This window comes from Plectrocnemia conspersa, unplaced genomic scaffold, assembly GCF_051122295.1.
Source record: "Plectrocnemia conspersa isolate PC_06_02 unplaced genomic scaffold, ASM5112229v1 ptg000010l, whole genome shotgun sequence".
NCBI classification, from domain to species: Eukaryota; Metazoa; Arthropoda; class Insecta; order Trichoptera; family Polycentropodidae; genus Plectrocnemia; species Plectrocnemia conspersa.
In genome coordinates, this window is record NW_028277174.1 from 9961226 (window position 1) to 9976517 (window position 15292).

The 15292-nt window shown below is 31.6% G+C and overlaps 3 protein-coding genes across 5 annotated transcripts; 2 read left to right on the forward strand and 1 right to left on the reverse strand.

Annotated features, from left to right (window-relative positions):
• Positions 1–1416: 1416 nt before the first annotated feature.
• Nfs1 (Nfs1 cysteine desulfurase) lies at positions 1417–6713 on the forward strand. The gene is made up of 9 exons (XM_088194448.1): positions 1417–1459; positions 1537–1678; positions 1774–1853; positions 1916–2170; positions 2242–2407; positions 2472–2756; positions 5925–6098; positions 6173–6305; positions 6366–6713. The coding sequence occupies exons 2-9, from the start codon at positions 1582–1584 to the stop codon at positions 6517–6519; spliced, it is 1344 nt and encodes a 447-aa protein (XP_088050574.1). The 5' UTR covers positions 1417–1459; positions 1537–1581; the 3' UTR covers positions 6520–6713.
• Positions 6506–8656, reverse strand: RabX6 (RAS oncogene family member RabX6). Its single transcript, XM_088194449.1, has 3 exons — positions 8348–8656; positions 8040–8281; positions 6506–7970 (listed from the first exon to the last, which is right to left on the reverse strand). Exons 1-3 carry the CDS (start codon positions 8525–8527, stop codon positions 7772–7774), a joined length of 621 nt encoding a protein of 206 aa, XP_088050575.1. The 5' UTR covers positions 8528–8656; the 3' UTR covers positions 6506–7771.
• Positions 8657–10355: 1699 nt separating this feature from the next.
• Positions 10356–12726, forward strand: Larp7 (La related protein 7). 3 transcript variants are annotated; one of them, XM_088195079.1, is made up of 9 exons: positions 10389–10488; positions 10566–10642; positions 10719–10859; positions 10926–11093; positions 11165–11449; positions 11516–11662; positions 11723–11891; positions 11955–12181; positions 12252–12726. In XM_088195079.1, the coding sequence occupies exons 3-9, from the start codon at positions 10719–10721 to the stop codon at positions 12471–12473; spliced, it is 1359 nt and encodes a 452-aa protein (XP_088051205.1). In that variant the 5' UTR covers positions 10389–10488; positions 10566–10642; the 3' UTR covers positions 12474–12726. The 3 variants fall into 3 exon arrangements, with proteins under 3 accessions (XP_088051204.1, XP_088051205.1, XP_088051207.1); XM_088195078.1 differs by having other exon boundaries at positions 10356–10488; positions 10566–10859; XM_088195081.1 differs by lacking the exons at positions 10389–10488; positions 10566–10642; positions 10719–10859 and having other exon boundaries at positions 10964–11093; positions 11154–11449.
• Positions 12727–15292: the final 2566 nt, after the last annotated feature.

The following is a 15292-nucleotide window of genomic DNA, read 5'->3' on the forward strand; positions in this document are numbered from 1 at the left end:
ATCACAATATTCATCCGTGAGATTAGAAAATCTAGGAAAACCAATGCTGTGATGATTGATCAAATTAATAATAATATAATAATCAATTGCTGTGCTATCTAATCTAATGCTAGTACAACCGAAAGCATACCCGTCCAATGTGAAGATGGCTATGCTAATATTTTTATAACAATGTTCTGAAAATAATATTTTGGTTATAAAAATATAATTGTATACTTGTATTCGGGGAGCAAAAAATTTGTCAGAAAAGGAAATCTAATATTTTTTATGTAATATTTTAATTATTTAGTATTAATTCTCAGAAGAGCTTTGGATAATTTGAATTAATTATAATCTTTACTCCGATCTATCAGACACAATATACAATTTAAAAAATTTGGATTCATGTGAGAGTGAAGCAATGATAGATAAACATAAATCTGATTTTTCTACAGTATATCTGCCCACAATGTATGTATTTTCTCAACATTTTATTTGAGTAACTTTTTTTACTACTCAGCAAGAAAATATGTTTCAATAAAACTGATAATATTATTACATAAGATAACAAAACTACTTTTATGGTTTTTTTTAAGCATATTGAATGACAAAATTGTGAAAGAACTAATACTTCTGAAGCGTGTTTACAAATCCAATTTTAAACTAAGCCCAAAACCGGCAGAATTACTTAATTTTGCTAATGTTAAAACACGCAAAGCTTCTGTAAAATAATTAAATGTAATAATCCAAAAAATATTAAATACAATATTTTATTTTAAATTTTGCAGGGCCTTTAAAATATTAGTTGTTCCGGGCTTTGCATTTTCTCTGTAAAGCCCCGTACATATAATATGTGTATTTCAATGATTTTTGATTAATAAAGTCTATATGTTTGCTGTTACAATATTTATATCAAATCGAAATATATACAATTTATTAATATATCTAAGATGGCTTCCATAAATTATGACACAGATTTTGGGGGAGGGTGTATGATCAACGGAATTGTGAATTTTAATTTGATCATAAGGAAGCCTAATGTATTTTACAATATATGCTAATGAATATCGAGAATATTTTCTATTATTATTGTCCAAACAAATACATATATTATACCAAAGTATTGCCTTTGTAAATCAAAATAATTTTGGTTCTGTGACGTGACATACGGGGAAAGGGGGGTCTGGCATGGTGTGCGCCACTTTGTAATATAAAAGAGGAGGGGGGGGTCAAATTTAACGAAAATTTAACGACAAAATTAATGGAAGTCACCTAAATATTTTCAAATTAAAATAAAGTGACTAGTATTTAAAAAAAACAATCAATTTTTTACATATCTAGTCCAATTTACCATTAAAAATAATTCATAATAACTTTTTTGAGTTGATTTAGTTTACTCACCGTGCGAATGGCCGTAAAAAAACTTGTTAAGACTTTATGAACTGTCAAATCACAAGCTGAAGTCGTTTTTGGTTTACAGGTTAGCTCATGCACCTTCCCGCTGTTAATACAACATATACACACTTAATAGTATTTACATACAATTATTTGTTTTAGAATCTATACAAAATAATCCTCAAGGTCACCAAATTCAACTTAAAAATGTTGCGTAGTATTAAGATTGTCAGTTTGCAAAACCCAAGAAATAAACTATATGTAATAATCCAAAATACAAACTTTTGTCGTAACATTACATCCGGTAAGACTTTTACTTATATTGTTATATTAAACAAGATTACAATTTTTCATTTATGCAGAATAATATATTTTTTTGTAAATTGATCCATAATATAGATATCAAAGGAAAATACAATATAAAGACAGAACTCGATGGAAGGCCCCTATATCTTGACGCACAAGCAACTACACCGATGGTATATTTAATTTATATTTTATATAAATTGAAGGTTAATTAATATACTTTATTTTTTAATAGGATCCTCGCGTTTTGGATGCTATGTTACCATACATGGTAGGTTATTATGGAAATCCACATTCTCGCACCCATGCTTACGGTTGGGAGAGTGAATCTGCAGTCGAAAAAGCACGCGAACAAGTGGCTAGCCTCATTAAAGCGGAACCGAAAGAAATAGTATTCACATCGGGAGCAACGGAATCAAACAACATATCAGTAAAAGGCGTAGCCAGGTTTTATAAAGAGAAAAAGAAGCATGTCATAACAACACAAATAGTAATTCATGTTAATATAATATTTATATATATGTATTTTAAGAATGACATTAATTTAATTTTATAAATTAGGAGCATAAATGTGTACTCGATTCATGCAGAGTATTAGAAGGAGAAGGCTTTAGAGTAACTTATTTACCAGTGAAAGAGAATGGTATTATCAATATGAGCGATTTGGAAAAAGCTATGACTCCTGATACTTCATTAGTATCAATTATGACTGTGAATAATGAAATTGGTATGTTTTAATAATACTTTTTTTAAATGTGTTTATATATTATATAACTAGTTATATTTTTTAGGTGTTAAACAACCCGTGGAAGAGATCGGAGCATTGTGTAGATCAAAAAAAATATTCTTTCATACTGATGCAGCTCAAGCTGTAGGAAAAATACCACTCGACGTTAATAAAATGAACATTGATTTGATGTCAATATCTGGTCATAAAATCTATGGACCAAAAGGTGTTGGAGCTCTTTATATAAGACGTAGACCTCGCGTCAGAGTAGAAGCTTTGCAGAGCGGTGGAGGACAAGAGAGAGGGATGAGAAGTGGAACTGTGCCGACTCCTTTAGTTGTTGGAATAGGTATGTATGGTCAATGAAATTCTGCATTTTTAGAAGATTGAACCAACTAGTGTTCACAATATTTATACTATTCTAATTTGAGTGATCATAAAGCTGAAATGGATTTAAATGTTACCAATTATAAAAAAATATAGTTCATTGATATAGGGTGCTATTGAACAGAGATTTATTTTAAGAGATTCAGTATTTAAATAAATACTTTGTTTCATAAAACTAATTATTTATGCATTACAATAATAATAAATTACAAATAAATACATAGATTAACCAACATTTCATCTATAGTCTGTATTAAAATATATAAACTACGCATTATCGTTTCGTTAGTGTAGCACTTGGATGGGTGACTGCTCACTATATTTTTTAATTCACATATTTATAAAATGCTTACAATACCTGTGCATTTTATTTTATATTTTGCTCATTTAAATTGTACTCTATTTTATTATAATAGACTCAAATTAAACATTATTTCAAAACATACAAAACTATTCCAGAAATTTTATAAGCTGTCACCCATCCAAGTACGACCACGCTCAATGCTGCTTAGCTTCTGTTGTTCGCTATTCTAATTGAACGCTAATGCGCAGTTTATATATTTTAATACACACTATAAATAAAATGCTAGTCAATCTATGTATTTATTTAATGTACAGTTACAGTTATTGTAATATAAACAATTAGTTTTATGAAACAAAGTATTTTATCAATTAATTATTTAAATTTTCTTTATTAGTTTACATGTATGCATTCCTATAAATCACTACTTTACTGTTTTAATAAGAAGACCCAGATATGCCCAAAGCTTCATAAAATAATATATCCAGCAAAAATCTGAAAGACAAAATTAACTAATTACTGCAAAAGACGGAACGGAACTTGTCACGAAAACTAATATTTTATAACTAGTTACTTATGAAGATTTAGAAGATCTTGGTTTGCTAACACAATGGCCTCTTATGTATTAGCCGCAGGAATGCTTTTTTTTTGTGCAATATGGGCACAAAAAAAAGAAGCAGCAGATATCTACATCTTTAACGTAATAAATCAAAAGATGACTGTGTAAGTCATATAATGATGAATATAAAAAGCCCAGTTCTAGAGCATTATAGAACAGAAGATCATGAGCGTCAGATTGTCACTTATAATATTACACAAGAGTGGAGCGATTATTAGCTGATCGACCTCAAAGGCTCTTGTCCTTTGATCTGGTGACCCACCTATACAACCAATTTTCTGAACATCATACTAAACGACGTAAAAGGTGATCCAACTTCAGTTGGTGAACTCTTTTTTAAAAATAACACAAATTTAAGAAAATCTTCGAATTTTTTTTATTAGTCGAATATTTAATCTATTTTATTAATTATGAAAAATAGTATCAATTAAATGGCCGCTTCTGGGTCTTTTCCAACAGCCGATCCTTTCGATGACTTTTTTATACATTTCGGGTGTTATCTCGGCTATAGCTTGGTGGATGTTGGTTTTTAGGTGCTCCAGCATTTCGGGTTTGTCGGCGTAGACACGAATTTTAGTGTAACCCGACAAAAAAAATTCATCTGCGTTAAATCTCATGATCTTGGGGGCCAGTTAACTCACCAAAACGTGAAAAAATGCAACCTGGGAACTTTTTACGCAAAACATTCAACGTTGTACCCGATGGGTGCCTAATTGCCCCGTCTTGTTTGAACCATATTTCTTCCACATCAATATATTTTATTTCGTGCCAAAAATAATCAGCTATCATGCGCCTACAGCGCTCACTATTGACTGTTACAGTCTGACCTTCGTTTTCAAAAAAGTAAAGTCCAATAACGGCACCTGACCACAATGCGCACCAAACAGTCACTTTTTGGGCATGTAATGGACTCGTGAATCACATGAGGTTTTTCCTCTCCCTATATGCAGAAATTTTACTTATTAACATACCCTGAGAGGTGGAAAAAATCAGCATCAACTTCCTGCTGCTCTAACACCGAATCTGCGTAAATTCTTTGCTGTCTATGGTCTCTGGACTTCAGTACTTGTGCTACCTGAATTTTATACAAATTTAGGTGCAAGTCCAGATGCAAAATGAGTCAAAAAAAGCCCAAGAGCTGCGAACACCGACAAATCGACAATTCTGGGTCTTTAGCCACACTTTCACTTACAGCAGCAACATTCTCGGCTGAGCGCCACGGTGATGCACATGCCTTACCTCACATCCAACGCTTACAATCTCTTAAAAATTTTTCACTACATTGCGAATTGTTCTCTCAGTAAGACGATGAAATTGACCATAATCTTCCCGTAAATTTCGATACACAGTTCGTACAGAATTGTTATTTCTGTAGAACAATTGAACAAGTTTAATGCATTGATCGGTGGTTAAGCAATTCATTTCGTAAATGTGTTGTTCCAAACTAATATTTGACACTTTGAACACGCGCGATTATTGACAGCAGTCCGATTTCAGTGCTGTCAATATAGGAAACTCGAATTGGATCAATATGTATTAGAATATTGGTACACTGATAGCTTTGCTGATATCTATGTATGTATCTAGTATGCCAACTTAAATACAACACCGATCTGTTGACCTTCAGCCTGATAAAGTACCTATTAACTGAGGCCACGGACAACCGACTACTACCACATTAAACATTTTGGAACAGTCGTCAAGTGAATAGTCTGTATGTGGTAATAGTGTCCAAAGTGCCTCTAGAATTGAAATCATATAGTAGCGTAATAATATACAGAGCGCAACTTAAATTCCAATTGATAAGTGTGAAATTTAAAGTTTAAGTTCGAGTGATGTGGCACAGTCAAAAGGGTTTTGATGAATTAGGGGTGGTCAGCCATAATGACTAAGTATCCATATATATATGAATGACTTCTTCCCATGCATCTCGGTGGTAACAATGTTTTGTATTTCTGCTTGGTTTTCGTGACATTGGTTTAATCACTGTCTATTAATTTAGAACGCTCAAATTGTGTATTGTCTATCTATATAATACTCAATTAATAACTATGTTTTTATATTTTTAAATTCTTATTCGTATATATATAATAGTTGACGAATCTTGATCATCTTATAAATGTTTCACTATTACTCATTTAATATTAAAAATCTTCTCCCATTTTTTTTCTATACAACAAATAAATTACAAATACATATTTTAATTCAAGGAGCTGCTTGCGAAACATGCGAAAAGGAAATATCATATGATCACGCATGGGTTGTAAAACTATCTAATTTACTATTGGAAAAAATAACGAACCGTTTACCGAAAGTAATCAGAAATGGCGACCCTCAAGAAACATATCCAGGATGCGTAAACTTATCCTTTGCATATGTTGAAGGTAAATATATATTTTGCAAAAAAATAAGAATAAAATAATTTTAATTAAAACTAATAAATATTTAATTTTTTTAGGTGAATCCTTATTGATGGCGTTGAAAGATATTGCACTGTCGAGTGGTTCAGCTTGTACGTCGGCATCGTTAGAACCCTCATATGTGCTCCGAGCGATTGGTGCTGATGAAGATTTGGCCCATAGCTCAATAAGGTACAAGGTTTTGATATAATGTATTACAATCTACACGTCTAATGATTAACATTTTTTCAGATTCGGTTTAGGTCGCTTCACTACTGTAGAGGAAGTAGAATACACGGCCGAGAAATGCATAAAACACGTCGAGAGGCTGCGCGAGATGAGTCCTTTGTGGGAGATGGTTCAAGAAGGAATCGATATAAAAAATATCCAATGGTCTCAGCATTAAAAAAATTCCATTTAATAATAGTTCACAGAACTGCTCGATAATTTTAGATAATACTAAAATTATTAGGCAAATAAAAATATGCATAATTTAACATTAAAAATAACTCACGTTTATGAATATTGTCTGTTTATTGATTATAAATAATGTTGTAAACACCAAATATATTTGTGATAAATATAGTTAATTTCTATAAATATAATTTTTATCAAACGTGTTAAAATAATCCAAATTCATCTCATATTGTCACATATGGCTGCAAATTATCACCAAGGACTAGAATTTCCCTGTTTGTATAAAATGCTACAAAACACAATAGCACCGATACTGGTAAATCTTAACCTTTAGATAAATAAAATAATGACTATTGTTCACAATTAATATCAATTAAATTAAAATTCACAAACACGAAAGCGCTTAATACAAAAACAATATAATTTTATTCGAATTTGGTTGCTATTTCATAATATCACATGTTAATTCGAAGGCTGTCTGACAGTGAGACAAAGCTTTGAATGTTTTTAAAATATTCAAGAATTTGCATTTTATAAAAAAGAATATATAATATCAAATCACATGTAACCGATTTGAAACATAATTCTTAAATAAATCCTTGTACTTATATATTGACATTGAAACAGGGTTATGGCTGTAATGCATCATTATTAGTATATGAACTAGTTTCTAAAGTTACATTACATACACATAAGGAATGTTGCAAAAAATGCAATTAATAATACAGTGAAAAAAAATCTAGTTCAAGGATTAGTTATATAAGTATATAAACACAATTATATATTAATTGGTAGATTTTAATAAAAAATCTATACTGCATCTATATTTTTAATTAACCTTGACATTAAAAAGTGTATTTTTACAGTAAAATACCTGTTCTTCATTGATAAAATATTGAGTTGCGAAAATGTGCAAATAAATATTAACAATAATATCTTAAATAAATTAATTATAAATATTATTAATTGAACATCCTATGAGGTAGAAATTCAATATTTTGCATACATAAAAATAATAAATTTTAAATATCATCAAAAAGTAAAACACTATCTTATCATACACTATGTATGCATCATCTATTTATAAATTGTTCGACATTAATTGCTATAATAAATTGAATCATGCCCAATAGTAGGATTGAATGAATTTATATGTATAAAAATGTATAAAATGAGATTCATTAAACAGAGATATCACGGCTAAGGACATATACTTAAGCTTTAATATAATTTTAACGTGTTTAGCACAAGCAGGACGGCTCTATCATTTCTTCAGTGGATGTTATCTTGAAACTCTGATGATCAATATGTTGCAAATCTATCTTAGATTTGTTCGATTCGAGCAACTGTGCCGCAACATCAGTGAACATCTCTTCGATTCCAGCACCGTTCTTACAAGATGTTTTATAAGTGTGACTTATGAGATTATGACATTGCTCGCTATAAATGCAAAGAAAGTTAATTAAATACAAGTTTATATTTTATACTGACTTGCTATTTTATACTGACCAGAATGCTTCCATATCGGCATCGGAGACTTGTCTAGCGCTTTCCATGTCCGACTTATTACCACACAAAAATATCTTGGCGTTTTCAGCGTATGTCACAACATCTAGTAAATGTTGCGAAAGTACATGAAAAGATGCAGGGTTATCCAACGAAAATACCAATATAGCAGCTTCGGCAAATTTGTAATAACTCGAAGTTATGGATGCAACTCTTTCCATTCCACCAGTGTCCCACAATTGCAACTGAATACAATATAAAATTAATAATTAACATATGTTTATTTGTTGTTATCATTATAAACTGAATACCTTGATCTCTCTGGATCCCAGTTTGTAGTTTTTGTCGTAATGATCCAATCCTAAAGTGGCTTTTCTGTCAGTCGAAGTAACGAATGTATTATTGGCAAATCTACGAAAAATTGAGCTTTTGCCTACGCCATATTCTCCGCACAGTATTACTTTTTGTTCAGGCACTCTCACCGATGCCATTTTAGCGTAATTATGTATATAAAACGAATGCTGTGAGATTTAAAGACCTTTCCAAGAGTTCAACCGCGCACACACTGACATTAGCTGAAGACTGAACAATCATTTTCCGACAATAATAACCTAATTGTTGACCATGAAATATAAAATAGTTTTACCATGATAAAAATGTTAAACATAATAGGAAAAACTTTTTGCCCTCTTAATGCCACTAAAAATGTAATTTATTATACATATAAATTCACTTCAAGCTTAAGAAATATTTATAAACTTATAAACAAAATATATTATTTTTATAGTTTCGGAAAAGTTTGGAAATAAATATAATATATTGCGGAGGGAGGTCATGATTAAGGTTAACCAATATTACAATCACTATGGCAATATTAAATTTAGCACTAGAGAGGCGGAGCTTTTATGTGTAAGTGAAGTTAACTCTTAGTAATTCAATATGAACTGCATTCCATAGTCCTTCCCAATAAAAAGTAAAAAAATGTTATTGTCCTAGTTGTGAGAATAACAAAACCCGAAAAACAGTCAATATTTTTTGGTAACATGCAGATTTACTTTTTCTTTCAGTTTGGCATATTTTTCGAATCAAAACGGATGTGTTTTTATTTCGGTTTTGTGGACAGATGGTAACGGGTGGTAATTAGACACAGATTGAGTCGCTGTAGTAGTTTTTGTATATATAGTAACATGTTATTTAATTTGAAATAAATAAAAGGTTAACGAGGCACCACCGCTTTTGTCTATCAGTCCACCAATTGAATGTGCTGCCTTCCGCCGCCGTCACGTAAGTGTTACCAGAGTGCCGCCAAGTTGTAGTCATGATACGTATATAAATGGCCCTCACATTTATTTTGCATGATTAAATTGCTAGATTATATTTTCATTTATTAAAATATTTAGATTGAGATTAGGGTTTTATTTTATACAACAGATTAAAATATTTAAATTTTTACTGTATTTGTGAATTATATTGCATTTTTTCTTAATATTTAATATTATTTTACCTAAGTTTCGTCACTTTTAATTTATATCATATTGATATATATGTTATTTGCATGATTTTATAAATATATATACATATTCGCATTGTGTCAACAGAGACTTTTTCAAGTTTTTTCTTGGAGAGGGGGGGGAGGCAAGAGATGGCCAGTCAGTGGTTGTCTTTGTGGGGGCCAATTTATATATTTATATATGTTTTATAATGGCCAAAATAACGGTACTCTCGTAACATTGACGCGACGTAGACACATTCTCCTAGAAAACTTTGGAGGGCTTGCAACGGCAAGTGCCGCCTCGCGCACCGTCCATTTACTGCATTTTAAATGATTCTACTTAGTTCATTTGAAATGGCAAACAAAACTTGATTTTGCCAATATTATAACTAATTAAGTGTTTATGTATCAGCATAATTTTAAAAATAAAATAATGAAAATTTTACTGTGGCGACAGGTAACAATAAGGTTACAATTCCCGTACGATATATAAATAGACGGGACAGAAACTCCAGAGAACAGTCGCCCGATTACATTACGAGACTCGACTACTGGCTCCGCTCACGCCCTCGCCGCTTCCGCCGACTACTTGCCGCAGCCCCGACCATGTGCCGCCATCGTCAGCCACCGTCGCCGCTGACAGTCGCCACCGACAGTCGCCGCCGCCGACTACTGCGACACCGAGCTCCATCACGACGACCCCCAAAATACCATAAATATAATTACTTTTAAAATGATATAATAAAGTTTAATTGGAATAAAAATCCTTTTTAGGTTTTTTAATGCATTTTATTTTGCGTTTTTTGAATATATAATTTGTAAATACTTATGACGGTTTTATACATAGTCAACTTTTATTTGCTTATGCCCAAATTTAAGAAGCAGATTGCGTTTGTCATGTTTTGAGGTTGTCTTCTCTGGCGGTTTGAAACGTAGCTGTGAAAAATTTGAATTTTCTCTGTAAATTGCATTTTGACATTCCTTATTTGTTATTTGTACTACATAACAATAATTATAATGCAACATTGACTACACAGACGTCAACGATGGCAGAGAACGAAAGCACCGAAGAAAGTCATAAACAACAGAAGCAAAGAAATCACAAAAAGCGACTGTATGTATCAATTCTCCAACAAATGGAGTTTTACTTTAGCGATGCCGCTCTTTCCAAAGATCGATTCTTATCTCAGATGATAGTCAAGGATCCGTTCGTTCCTATTGAGACGTTTCTTTCGTTCAATAAAATCAAACAATTAACACTAAAGACCAGAGATATCGCTAAAGCATTAGCTAGATCTACTTTGCTACAACTTTCAGAAGACGGTGAAAAGGTAAAATTGCATTAATTTACAATTTATTTATTTTTAATATTATAAAATAATACGTTTTGTATGTAGGTTAAGCGCATTAAGCCTTTGACACCTTACGATGCTGACGCTCGTACAGTTTATGTCGAAAGCATTCCAGCAAGTGCCAATTTGAAATGGATAACTGATGTTTTTCAAGCTTACGGTCCTGTCGCTTATGTATCGTTACCTAAATATACTAACACAAATAGAATGAAGGTATATTTATTATCTATATGTATATAGTACATAAAGTAATTAAGAATAAACGATTAATAGGTATTTTTTAGGGTTTTGCTTTTGTAGAATATGAAACTCCTAACGATGCTGAAAAATGTTTAAAAGCTTTCACGTCCATGGGTTGTAAATTACCTACGACTATTAAACCAGATGAGTTAAGATGCTGTCCTAAAAATGAAGCAGAATCAACCGAAGGAATTAAACTAGAGGAGAAAGAAGAAGGCGTTGAGGATAACAGTATTACAGAACCTCCTGCTAAAAAAATTAAAATCTGTAACGAGAACCCAGAAATGGTTATATTCAAGGAGACTATTGAAAATAGTCTTATACAAACTGTAAATATCGATTTTGATATTTTTATTAATGTGAATTTCTGAATTAATTAAATTACATTTTTGCAGACTTTGCCTCTTGATAACCCATCTGAGATATCCGAGGCTAGTGAACTAGATAATTCAGGACCTATGGACGAAGGAGAAAAAAAATCTAAACCGGTTAGGAAACGAAAGAAGAAAGATAGGAAGAAACATGATAAATATTTAGAGAAGGTATAAATTGAACACTGTATAATTTTAATATAATTTTATTGCTTTTCATGTTTTTAATAGAAAACTCTAGAAGAATCTGTAAAGGGCTTACAAATTTTATCCAAAAAGGAATGGAAGGTCCTTCGTAATAAGTACTTAAATACGCAAAGAAAGCACATGGAAGTTTTGAAGCGAGCTCTTCGTACCCAACATACTTTGCCTAATAACAGAGGGCCACCAGCATTTGCCAGTAATGTTTAAAATCATATTGTTATAATACATTTATTTTATACATAATATATTCCATTTACAGCTTCAGAACCACAAAATGAAAAATCAGATAACAAATCAGAAATCAAACCTACTGAAATACAATTTGTCGAAGGCGTCATAATTGCCGCTATACTTTCGGAACCATGCTTGGATGTTAAAAAATTGAAACAGGCAACAAAAGCGAACGTGCACGTTAAGTATGTTGATGTTAAGGAAGGTTCAACTGATATCTACCTGAGGATGGACGATAATACAACTGCAAAACAAGTTAATATTTTCAAGTTATACAGATATATCATACTGCTCAGTGTATGATCAATCTTTATTTATATTTTAGTTTGCATCTTCTGGCATATTCCCCGAAGCCAGAATTTTGGAAGGAGAAGAAGAGAAGTTGTATTGGGACGAACTGAAGAATCAACAGTATGGTCGTTCTTCAAGCAAGAGGAAGATGCGCGGTCGAGATCGCCTAATGAACAAAGCTCAACAAATTGCAGCAAATGTTACTAAAATTACACCAATTACTCAAACTGGAAAGCATATACGTTTCGATGATTGAAATATATGTTGAATTATAATTATAAACTTTTTTTATAGTGTACTTTTTATCTAAAACTTTTAGCATTTGTGAAAAGTTTTAATATACAATATTATTATTTATAATACAGCAGTATTTAGAAGAAATTGTTAAGTGTTACTAAGATTTCCTTACATTAAAAAATATAACTTTTAAAAGATGCCGGTTTACGATTAATTAAGTTATTAAATTAAACAAAACTAGAAATTATATTAATAAATTCTAACATTAAAAATAATTAGTTTCTTCTTCACTTGTATCCTCATTATGTCTCCTATTTGGCTTGATTGACATTCGAAACAATTTTTGCTTCACTGATTAAATAAAACCCCAAGAATGGATGAAACAAATTTCATCCATTCTTTTTTGTTATTTTTTATTGTCTTTTTTAAAGCCCTTTAAATTTACCGTCAATTTACATATTTCAACCCTTACACTGTCATGCCTTTGGTTTATCAGAACCTACTTATGTCACTGGATACTTTGGACAAAGATTCAGGTACTCAATAGTCCAATTTTCCGACATATAATATATCAAAATTTTCTCTCTTAACAGATTTTAAGAAAACCAGTACTATTATTTAATTGATTAAATAACTTCCTGTTCGTGTTAAATTAAAGATGTGCTCGTAGTTTTCGAGTCAGAATTTTACTACGGTTGTGGTCAGAATACATCGGCCAGAATAACTATTAGATGGTTAGAATTGATATTAACCGATATGAATTATTTTGACAGATGGTCAGAATCTTTTTTTTTTGTTGGCAATAATATTATCATATATTGGCATTGCTGTAACGCTGATTATTCCTACAACTGGTCGATCTGTTATTTGCAGTTACTTATCATTATCAAAGTCTTTTAGGGGCAACCTGTTTGATTGGGCTCACAACATTGTCAGATGTCAACACAACAGGCCAAGCATGCTCTCCGCCACAGCTCTGTCGATATTCTCGCTTCATCGTCGCTTTAAATATCTTCGCGTGCTACAATGTTCTGAACAACGCTCGCTCGCACATAACCTGTCCAATAGTTTTGGTGCGAGCGAGATATTTTATAAGACACTTCTAAAATTAATAATTTATTGACAATTTATATTTATAAATGTTATAATATTTTTTAATTCACGTGATCTATATTTTTATTCTGACCGTATGCTATTTTTATTTTAACTATTTGATATTCACTCTGACCCTGAATAATATAATGACCAGGCTGTTCGATTCGATTTTTATTCTGACCTAAAGTTGATTCAAATCATTTAATTTGTTGTCTTAAATATGTAACATTTGGGAGGAAACACTACAAACATTAGGCATTCGTTTATTATCATTATGCTTTTATTTGGATGAGAAGGAGCATTGTCTAATAAAGGATTGCTTTCTATGGTAACTTTATGGTAAAAAAACAAGAAACTATTTGGTTTTGAATCATGGACTTTTTAACTGGAACAATGGTAGATTTATATTTTAAGTTCCTTTTGCTGCTATTTAATTATCGACAGTTTCCTTTTATGAGTTTCAAATGCTTGCGTAATATGTACTACAATTGCTTCTGTGCTATGCCAACACTTACAATTCTACCGCAACAGTGTGGATAAGATTACAGATACTAGTATTTTTATTGATTATCTGTTATCTATGAACAAGTCACTTCAGTCAATAGTAGTAGTAGAAAAGCGATATAATTTTGCGCATTAGTTACTATTAATAAATTATCTTGTTAGAAACACCCGACGATCGTCAGAAATGACGTTAAAAATACGTATAGAAACAAAAACGTTATTATAATAAATACAGCAGAAAATAAAAAAAGTAAATTCAACCCTAAATCGTTACAATTAGTCTAGGTCTAGACGTCAAAAGTATGCAGAGCAAAAAACTCCTCAATCTCGATTATCGTATATAAGCACACACATAACACAAATCAGACACTTCAATTAGGAACTATCGCTAAATACCAGGTGGGGCCAATTACTCAAAATGGGGGCGCCATTTACTCCGAAAGTAAATACCGCGATAGGAATAAATACAATTTTAACCCACTAATTAAAAATCTTCAATAATAAATTTTTAAATATTTTATTAAATAAATAAAATAAACTAATGATAATTATAATGTCCATTTTTTGTCTTTTTTTCTCAAAAAGAAAAGAACTTATAAATAACAAAATAATTGTTAGCCAGGTAGATGGCGTAAGCTAAGGAAATGGCGAAAGAAATAACATGCACTATATAAACATGTATGCAGTTGATAAGCGATAAACAATTATTTTTACTTGAAAAAAAATAGCAATAACTGCACATGATTTCGTTCAAGATGCTTTTTGCAAAATCCCAAGAAATAGAATTAGATTGGAAATATAATAGGCACTTTATTGTATCCGGGCGAAGTGTGCTTAAACAAGATTGACGAGCGTTTTGTCGAGAAAGTCGCATAACGCGTTTTATTTTCAGAGTATGTACAATTTAAAAAATATTTTGTAAAAATATTATTGGTACTTTGCGGGCCGATTTAGATTTGTTATGGCCAAAACTGGTCGGCACTTAAGTAGCACTTGCATGACAAATATCTCTCTACACTAGCAATCTTCTAGCGATCCGGACGTGCGCCATCGTGCGCGCGCCCCGTACTTTTTAAAATGTAAGCAAGTATAATTTAATAAAATACTACTGCAGCGGCTAAATCTGTGTATGATTGCTACCCGTCACCATCACCGTCCCTAAAGCTCGCCTTGCCCTAACGCTGGGCCTGAGTTAAATTACAATACAAAAAATATTTTTCAGTTCTTATTTGTCTAAAT

Excerpts from the sequence above, each read along its gene's own strand:
- Nfs1 (XM_088194448.1), top strand. The coding sequence starts at position 1,582 with ATGTTGCGTAGTATTAAGATTGTCAGTTTGCAAAACCCAAGAAATAAA. Across the intron at positions 1,679-1,773 it reads TTGTCGTAACATTACATCCG|ATATCAAAGGAAAATACAAT; the intron begins GTAAGACTTTTA and ends TCCATAATATAG. Across the intron at positions 2,408-2,471 it reads GACTGTGAATAATGAAATTG|GTGTTAAACAACCCGTGGAA; the intron begins GTATGTTTTAAT and ends TATATTTTTTAG.
- RabX6 (XM_088194449.1), bottom strand. The coding sequence starts at position 8,527 with ATGGCATCGGTGAGAGTGCCTGAACAAAAAGTAATACTGTGCGGAGAA. Across the intron at positions 8,282-8,347 it reads TGGGATCCAGAGAGATCAAG|TTGCAATTGTGGGACACTGG; the intron begins GTATTCAGTTTA and ends TATTGTATTCAG. Across the intron at positions 7,971-8,039 it reads GCCGATATGGAAGCATTCTG|CGAGCAATGTCATAATCTCA; the intron begins GTCAGTATAAAA and ends TTGCATTTATAG.
- Larp7 (XM_088195078.1), top strand. The coding sequence starts at position 10,575 with ATGGCAGAGAACGAAAGCACCGAAGAAAGTCATAAACAACAGAAGCAA. Across the intron at positions 10,860-10,925 it reads TTTCAGAAGACGGTGAAAAG|GTTAAGCGCATTAAGCCTTT; the intron begins GTAAAATTGCAT and ends TTTTGTATGTAG. Across the intron at positions 12,182-12,251 it reads ATAATACAACTGCAAAACAA|TTTGCATCTTCTGGCATATT; the intron begins GTTAATATTTTC and ends TTTATATTTTAG.